Source organism: Camelina sativa, chromosome 14, assembly GCF_000633955.1.
Source record: "Camelina sativa cultivar DH55 chromosome 14, Cs, whole genome shotgun sequence".
Taxonomy (NCBI): domain Eukaryota; kingdom Viridiplantae; phylum Streptophyta; class Magnoliopsida; order Brassicales; family Brassicaceae; genus Camelina; species Camelina sativa.
The window spans coordinates 16,532,136-16,541,744 of record NC_025698.1 but is presented as its reverse complement, the minus strand read 5'-3'; the positions used below and the strand labels follow the sequence as shown (position 1 = coordinate 16,541,744).

The window sequence follows — 9,609 nt, the reverse complement described above, 5'->3', positions numbered from 1 at the left end:
TGGCAAGGTTCACAAATGGAGTTGATGCTGCTCTTATTGATTGAAATAGCCTTGCTGTTGTGAAGATGCTGGAGAACTCCTTGACTAGCATGACCTAAACGATGATGCCAAATTGAGTCGTCAGTGGCCTTTTGTCTATTTGAGTAGAAGATCTTGTAGTCTTGATTCTCCAGCACATACAGCCCCTCACGTCTTGGTCCCTTTGCTAGAACCCTCATGGTTTGCAGATCCAGAATGTAGACCTTGTGAGAGTCAAAAAATACACCACATGGGTAATCATCACACAGCTTAGATATAGATAAAAGGGATTTCTTGACTGTTGGACAAACCAGAACATCATTAAGAGTCAAACTACCTGTAAAAACTGGTAGACTAGTGGAGCCAACATGCGTAATTGGAAGATAATTTCCATCTGCTACCATGATAGAGTCAGTACCTTGATATGGTGTAGCATGTTGCAAAGCAGCTTCAGTTGTGGTAACATGAGATGTAGCACCAGAATCTGGAATCCAATCTCGAGCAGAGGAGTCTGAAACTTGTAAAGCAGCCAGAACTTGAGCCAAATTTTCACCTTGATAGTTGTTGTCAAAACGATTCCAGCATTTAGCAGCCGTATGACCCACTTTGCAACATATCTGACATGTTGGACGAGTGTTTGTAGCACCAGATTGTTGATTTGAACCAGAACTGACAGCTTGTTGATAGAACCCACGTCCACGAGAAGAGTAGCCGCCTCTTCCTCGGTTTGAACCAGATCTGTTGTTATAACCCCCACGACCTCTGTAGTTGTTGGTTTGGGAAGCTTGAAACACTTCTTGAGTGTGAGCAGCAGGAGTATGGAACACCATTTGAGTAGCAACATCATCATCATCATCATACGACTGCAGACGAGTATCAAAATCTTCAATCTCATACAGCACTTCAGTAAACGTTAGTGTAGGAATCCGAGACATGGAGTTCTGAATAACCGCAGCAATAGGATCGTATTCTCGTCCAAGACCAAGCAGAAAACCATAAATTTTTATAGATTCCTCTACTGGTTTTCCAATAGAACTCAGTTGGTCACACACTGCTGTATATTCTCGCACATAAGCAGAAAAGGTTTTACCTTGTTTCCTGATAGCATGAAGCTTGCGTTTGAGCTCAAACTCTCGACTTATGGAGCTTCGGTTGTAGGTGTTAGCCAAGGAAGTCCAAACAGCCAGAGAGGTGGCGAGATTGCAGACACCACCAAGTGCTTCTTCAGTCAGAGTACCATAGATCCAGGAGCGGACTAGTTGATCCGTACAGAACCAGGCTTCATAGGCTGGATTTTCAGTTGAACTGTGTCACCAACTGTTCTGTCAACGAACTTCGGCGGAGCTTGATAGCGGCCATTTATGAAACCAAGCAGTTTTTGACTGCTGAGAAGAGACTCCACTTGAGTTTTCCAAAGACGGTAATTTGAATCATTGAGTTTTAGAGTTACAGAACTTGCAACATGAACATTGGAAGGAAACATATATGAATCTGGATATTCAGCCATTTTAACACCTGTTAAGGTTTTAATGCTCTGATACCATGATAAAAAAAATGAAAAAAACAAGAATAGAACAGAGAGACAAAAAATATTTTGCTTTATTGCATATTGCTTCGATGTATACAAAGAGATGACAGAGGATTGTTTAAATAGACTAAGCACACATTGTCGTTGCCCTATAGCTGGCAACCCTATCACTGTCACCTAGAATCTGCAATAGTCCAAAACGATTGTACAAGGTAGGTGGGAGCTTCCTGAAACCTTCACTTTTGGCAGCTTGTACAGCACACACCATATTACCGTTGCTGACTGCAGATTGGACATTAGCATTGGGCTTTGCAAGTTTGTTGTTGGGCTTGATAACACTTGAGTCCTTGATTGCAGACTCTGTTTTGCTGGGAAGCAAAGTGATCTTGCTTTTAAGGAGCACCGCGTCTATAAACCCACCAGAACAGAAGCGTAGACACAGGAGCACATCAACGTCATCCAGAAATTTTCATCATGTGAGACGAAGCGGCGAAGAGATGAGAGATAGAGAGATGACATGCGGAGTGGCGAAGCGAAAGAGAGATCACTGGAGTGGTAAAGAGTATAAGAGGAGAGGAAGAGAAAGAGACAATGAGACAAGGGGTCGGTTAAAGCAACGCTAGATGATGATGAAATTATATATGTTTGCTCTGTGTCAGCTAAAAAAGCTCTCTATTTGATGCAAGTTGTACTCGTACTCTCTCTCTCTCTCTGTAACATTAAAAAAATCAAAGAAGTTATTATGAAATTTGTGTTTTTATTTATTTATTAAGTTTCTGCCTGTTGTAGTTTTCATATAAATGTCATTTAACACTTGAAGATTTAACTGCAATCAAGTGAATAAAAAGAAGAAGATTTTAACAAGAGAGATCTGTGAGCTTTTTTGGTCCCTGACACATCATAATTTGTTATAAACTATTTGTTCTCTTTGCTTGCATTTTACTTAATTTGGACTCCCAAAAATACAAGTAAATAAATACTTGAATTAGAGATTGTATTAGAGAAACTCAGATTAAGAATTCGATACTACTACCAGGATACGAATTTTTCCCCATCTGATTTTGGTAATTATGTGTTTATTTTGTTTCACCACTAACTTTGAGTTAACTAGTCTGAGCTCAATTAATCTAGTGTGGTAAACTATCAGTTGAGTATTTTGTTTGTTCACACAAAATCAGTTTTTAAAATACAAATTTGTTTTCACCGAGATTCTTTGTTCAGTAGATGCTTTATATGCTTGAGAACCTTTTAACATCATTTAAAATCTAATTCAAGCATTATCGAGTTCAGTTTCAGTCGGATTTTTTAACTGAGCCAACACTTATTTTATGTCTTTTGAAAGTTTAGTTATATATATGAGTTTATGAACAAATTAGGGAAACAAATGAGACCTAAAGAATAAAGCTTGCTAGCTGTAACAACTTATTAGTATTATTTACTCTGCAAATACCATATAACGAATTTTCTCGGTTTAGCATCGCTTCTGCTTAACCACTAACATGGGGAAACCATTATTTTCTTCGTATGAGATTATAAGAAACGCTTCTTTCTTTCATTCTGCAGGCATTTTATTTAATCAGCGACAGAATGGCTTTTGGTAAGAGGTTTCTAGGGACTAGGCTGCACCAAAACTGTTTCTTGCAGTGTAAGTCAGAGAGAGCCATATATATATACTTTGTCCCAGTCTCTTACTTAACCTAGCCTTCGTTTCAAACTCTTGTCACTAACTGAGAAATAAAATATTTGGATATTTAATCTTCTTGCTGTTAAAGCTTGCAGATATATATCCCTCACCGGTGAGTTGATTATATAATATATATATATATATATATATTGCTTGAGATGAAAGAAACAAGAGTATCCACTCCAGCGTTAAGAGATTATTATACTTAGATCGGTAATAAAGCCCAGGTTTCTTGGGTTTAGGTTAGCGGCTTAGCGCCGACCTTAAACTTGACTACATTTTTCCATATATCAAAAAATCTAGTTGGATGGCTGTTCTTTACAAACCACGAGGTTCGACTATTATATTCAGAGAGTCTCTGCAGTTTGTGACTTCTCCGTCTGAATCATATAAAGCAAATCCAAAAACCATGAATAGATAAGAAATCCCTAATGATCTCATTCTTGAGATACTATCTAGATTGCCTGCAAAGTCAATTGGGAGGTTTCATTTATAATTTTTTTTAAATTATCATATATATAATATATGATAAATAAATATATAGATTTTTCTTGCATATGTTGTAATTTAAATATTTAAAAACGAATATATATTATTCAATCTATAAAGAAAAAAATGTGTGTTTTAATGTTCCATATCAGCGGGTTGGTAAAACTAAATTTATATGCTTGATAAATTAATAAATTTATTTTCTCACAATAACAATATAATAATTATTACTTTTAAATATTTTAAAAAATAATGATGCAAATACAAAAAAAAAATATATAATGGTAATATACATCATACAAATTAAAATACTATAAAATTTTCAAATAATTAGTATTTAGAAATATATGTATAGATTTACCAAACAATTGTAATATTAAAAGTACATATAGTCTCAAACAAAATAACTTGTTACAACAAATATAACAGTAATTTATATTATCATATTATAATTTTTTGGAGAACATATTGATCTCTGCTTTATAGTATGGGATATCTCCTAGTTAATATAGTATAACCTCTATAAATTAAGATAAATTGTTTGACCTTTTTTAGATATCCCTTTTCAAAAATACAATTTTTGACCAGTTTTATTTTTGCCCTCGTTTAATTTTTAATGACCATTTTATTAATTTATGTAGGTTTTATTTTATTGAAATATTAATTTCTAGATAAATTAATAAAATAATTGAATTATGAAGAGATTTGTCTATTTATTATTTTCAAGTTTTCCCTATTTAATTTTTTTTATTTGATCTAGTTTATATTGTTTTAAAATTTTCTTTATTTATAGTTTCTTTTACTTTTATAATTTACATATTCTTGTTTATAGTTTTTTTAAATTTTTTTGTTGGAGATTAGTTTCACCATGAATCCAAATTCAAAAATAAGAAACAACACTAATAAATATTAATCCAGTGTGGTAAACTATCGGTTGGGTATTTTGTTTGTTCAGTTTCAGTCGGGTTTTTTAACTGAGCCAACACTGAATCTTAATTATGTCTTTTGAAAGTTGTAGTCATATGAGTTTATGAACAAATAACGGAAACAAATTGAGACCTAAAGAACAAAGATGAATGAAACAAATAGAAAACAGAGCAAACAGAAAAGGTAAATGCCACTATCTTGAGAGAATGCAGATTCATATATAGACACTCTTATCTCATGCATGCAAGAATCAAGAGTGACAAATAAAGCATATTCTGTTTAGCATATGCTTACTGGTTATTACTTTGTTGTAACAACTTGTTATTACTTACTCTGCAAATACCATATAACGAATTTCTCGGTTTAGCATCGCTTCTGCTTAACCACTAACATGAGGAAACCATTATTCTCTGCGTATGAGATAAGAAACGGTTCTTTCTTTCATTTTATTTAATCAGCGACAGTGTACAAAAACACAGATTAAAAGTGAAGACTTAGTTTCAGGAAACACAGAATAGCTGCGTTTGGTACGTAGGAGGTTTCTAGGTTGCACCAAAAGTGTTTCTTGCAGTGTAAAGTCAGAGATCACCATAATACCATATATATGTATACTAGCCTTCGTTTCAACCTCTTGTAACTAAAAGCTGAGACAAATATAAGTTGGATATTTGGATATAATCTTCCGATCCGATTGGTGGATTGAACGACCCTTTGTCTTATAGTACTTTTTTCCAGAACTTAATTAAATTCAATCTTCTTTCTGCGAAACCAATCATATACGTCTCTTCGGCGAGTTCATGTTTGAACAGTTTTGTTGTTTATGTCTTTAAGTTGGCCGAGATGTAGTACAGTACTAGTTTCCTTCTTCCTGCTGCTAAAGCTAGCAGATAATATTCCTTACTAGCGAGTTGATTATATATATTGCTTGAGGTGAAAGAAACAATAGTGTCCACTCCAACGTTAAGAGAATATTATTATACTTTTAGATGGTTAAAGCCCAGGTTTCTTGGGCTTTAGGTTAGCGGCTTAGCGCCGACTTTAACTTGACTACATTCTTCCATATATTATAAATTTAGAGTTCTTCGTATAAACTCGATAAGCGAATACAGAGATTATGAATAGAGAAGAAACCTCAAATTCCATCCATAATGATCTCATTCTTGAGATACTCTCTAGATTGCCTACAAAGTCAATTGGGAGGTTTCGCTGCGTGTCAAAGCTATGGCGGTCAATGCTACACAAGCCATATTTCACAAAGTTGTTCTTGACCAGGTCCTCGGCTCGTCCACGTCTCTTAATTGGGGTCATCCAAGATCATGAGTGGAGCTTCTTCTCGGCGCCTCAGCCTCAGAATCATTATGGGAAGTCATCTCTTGTAGTAGCCGCCGATTTTCATATGAAGAGCTCTATAGACCTAAGCTTCGTCATGTGTAGATATGTCTCTGGTTTGCTCTATTTTCCAACTATGCTAATCTCAAATATGGATAAGGATGAAGCGGGTGTGATATGTAACCCCACAACAAGACAGTTTGCGATTTTGCCTCAATTGAGATTAGGACCTGTGAAAGATTACGGTCTCGTAACATGCAAACACAGGGGTGGCCTTATAGGGTTCGACCCAATTGGAGGGAAATTCAAGGTATTTTCCATAAACAATATAGTTGACAGTAAAATGGTCCGCTATATTCTGACATTAGGAAGTGAAAACGAGAGATGGAGGAAGATCGAGTGTCCCTTCAACGAGGATGATAATGGAGGAAGATCCAACGACGTATGCATCAGTGGAATTTTGGTCAAGGAAACTGCATTTAAACCTTTTTATGTTTTCTACTTTAATCCCGAAAGGAACCATCTTCTAAGTGTTGAAATCCAAGGTCTTGGAGAAGACCATGATTGGAGTAAGTATCATGCAGTTTGCGCTTTTGTAGACCATGTGGAGGATCTTCAGTTTAATGTTATGAAGTCAACGTCTCTAAACCCTCTAGAACAGAATCATAGACCCATGAGCACATCCACATTATTTAGAGAAGATCTTCAAGTGACGACCGTTGCTCAGCTGGGACAAGATCGTCGTACGTTTGAGAGTATTAACACGGATTCATTTCAAAAATGACAACAGTCTCTAGTTTACAATGGCTCAGAAGTATGTTTGGAGATGATGCTTTGTCTCTTCTAGAAAATATCATCATGTGAGAGAAGAAGCAGCGATGAGATGAGAGATAGAGAGATGGCATGTGGAGAGGCGGAGAGAAAGAGAGATCACTGGAGTGCTGAAGAGTATTAATAAGAGGAGAGAAAGAGGAGACAATGAGAAAAGGGGGTTGGTTAAAGCAATAGGGCTTGCAATTTGTTCTATGCGTTTACGTTCTATAATTACTTATAGACGTTAAGAGAGATCTGTGAGGTTTTTTTTGTCCGTGACACATCAATTGTTCTTTGCTATGAGACTCTTCTTTCTCTTTGCAGGCATTTTACTTAATTTGGTCTCTCAAAAATACAAGTAAATACGTCATTGTGTTCGAGAAACTCACAATAAGAACAGGGTATGAAAATTATCGATCCTCAGTTAATCCAGTTCCACTTCTCGTTGTTGATATGGCTTATATGCCACAGATTCTGCAATCAATTGCAGACGAGTTCCTCTTCTGTTCTTCTACATTGTACATTGAAGTTTTCTTCTTGAAGTTTCTCCTGAGCTGAGATGGAGGCCTCACTTGTTGTTGCTCTCATCTGCTCCAAGCAAGAGGGAGTTTTATTTCACATTTCGAAACATGAAGATGCTGCCATACATTCAGTTTTTTTTTTTTGGCAGAGGGTATAACAGTTTCAGTTTGTTGAAAGTTGATACATTCACAAGAAGGTGCTGCCATTTGTGTGTCAAAGGAGATGATTTCAGATGCAAACACAAGGAGCATTCACAAATTTCCTCCTCCTTACAATGACTCATAATGGTAATGAAGATGGATAATATGCTAAGACGACAATGGACTCCATTTGATGTTGTTGTGAAGTCTTTCCACAAGACAAAGAGGAGATTGTTTAGTTCCAGTTAGCTTATTCTCAATCTTCCCAACATGCAATTTTTCCCAAAAATCCAGAAACCAGTTTTTAATAGTTAGTGATTATACCTAAATAATTAACAAGAAGAGAATAAAGGCAAAACCTGACATGCTTGACACAAACGACCAAGCAAATTTGGCATCATCGAGTTCAATTTCAGTCGGGTTTTTATCTGAGCCAACACTGAAGCTTATGTCTTCTTGAAACTTTAGTCATATGAGTTTACTTAGTCTAAAGAACAAAGATGAATGAAAAACAAAAAATATAGCAAACAGAGCAAACAAAAAACGTTAATGCCACTATCTTGAGAGAATGCAGATTCATAGACTCTAACTTAATTGAGAGAGAGATCCCAAGCATGAAGCAACTATGCAAGAATCAACAATGACCAACAAAGGTTGCTGTAACAACCTATTCTTATCTACTCTGCTTCTTAGCTTTGATCCATACTTATTCCTGCTGTATGGGTCAAAGCTAAATTTATCCTTTGCTTCCACTTTAGAGAATTTTCTTAATTGGCTCATGTAACAAAAGTCATGTGTGATATCTTGTCTTAAATAAAGCATATCCAATGTCAAACAAAAACAAAGTCATACTTATTATCATTGACTGCTCTAAAGTTGAATACATGTAAGTGACAAAGCACAAGTTTAACATTTTTTTATGGTTTAGGTCTCTAATTAGACAGAGATTTAGAAATTTCCACCATCAATGATCATAACAACGTAATTATTGCTGCTATACCAAGCACATACTCCTCATTGAAGAATTGATGGTGTTGCTTGGCGTGAAAGAAACAACAAGAAACCATTCTATAATCAATCAAATAGATACGTACCAATAAGATAAAACACATCATCATCTCAGATTTTATTAATAAAGGACAATTCTCGTAAATACCACTAAAATATTTTTTTCAAAAATATCATTAAAATAATTTTTTTTCCAAAATTACTACAAAATTGATTAGAGTTTTAATACTAAAAATTAATTCGTAAATTCTAAATACTAAATCTTATCTTCTAAAAATTATACTGTAAAACTAAATTTGTCAATCTAAACCTAAAAATTAAATTCTACACCCTTAAAAATCATTTTTTGTGTTTGTAGAATTTTCGGAAAAAAAAACTTTTTTTTTGTGGCACTTTGATTTTTGAGGAATTACTCTTTAGTAAACCTTTCAAATAATTTTCGAACAATACTAAAAGAAAATAAAAATTGATATGCATACATCGTTAGAAAGTTAAAGCCCATGTTTCTTGGGCTTTAGGTTAGCTAGCCCCGACCTTGATATTGCCGACTATTTCCATATATAAATTATAAGAGTTTTTGTCAATTTTGTTTTCCCCGTCTGATTAGCAAATTCAACAAACAATGAACAAAGGAGAAAACTCAGATCCCCTCCCTATTGATCTCATTCTTGACATCCTCTCGAGATTGCCTGCAAAATCAATCGATAGGTTTCGCTGCGTGTCAAAGCTATGGGAGTCCATGATTCGCAAGCCATATTTCACCGACTTGTTCTCGACCAGATCCTCGGCTCGTCGTCCACGTCTCTTAATCGGGATCTACCAAGACGGTGAGCATTTTTTCTTCTAGTCGTCTCAGCCTCAGAATCCATATGAGAAGTCTTCATCTGTTGTATACGCCGATTATCAAATGAAGTTCGGTAGAGACACATGCTACGATTGTAAGTATGTCTCTGGTCTGCTCTATTTCACTAGTATGCAGATGTCAAGTAAGGATAAGGACACAGCGTGTAATATGTAATCCTACCACGAGGCAGTTTGCGATCTTACCTAAACTGAAATTAACGTGCAGAACCTATCATGAGATTTTAGGGTTTGATCATATTGGCAAGCAGTACAAGGTATTGTCTTTGAATAATTTTGTTAATGATGAA

The 9,609-nt window shown here is 35.3% G+C and overlaps 1 protein-coding gene and 1 pseudogene across 1 annotated transcript; both read left to right on the top strand.

The window, feature by feature from the left end:
* Positions 5,761-6,759, top strand: LOC104743675 (putative F-box protein At1g31090). The gene has a single exon (XM_010464727.1). It carries the CDS (start codon positions 5,761-5,763, stop codon positions 6,757-6,759), a length of 999 nt encoding a protein of 332 aa, XP_010463029.1.
* LOC104741711 overlaps positions 9,070-9,609 on the top strand; it is a 2,512-nt pseudogene continuing 1,972 nt past the window's right edge.

What these genes read in the sequence shown, in the direction of transcription:
- LOC104743675 (XM_010464727.1), top strand. Translation starts at nt 5,761, where the DNA reads ATGAATAGAGAAGAAACCTCAAATTCCATCCATAATGATCTCATTCTT.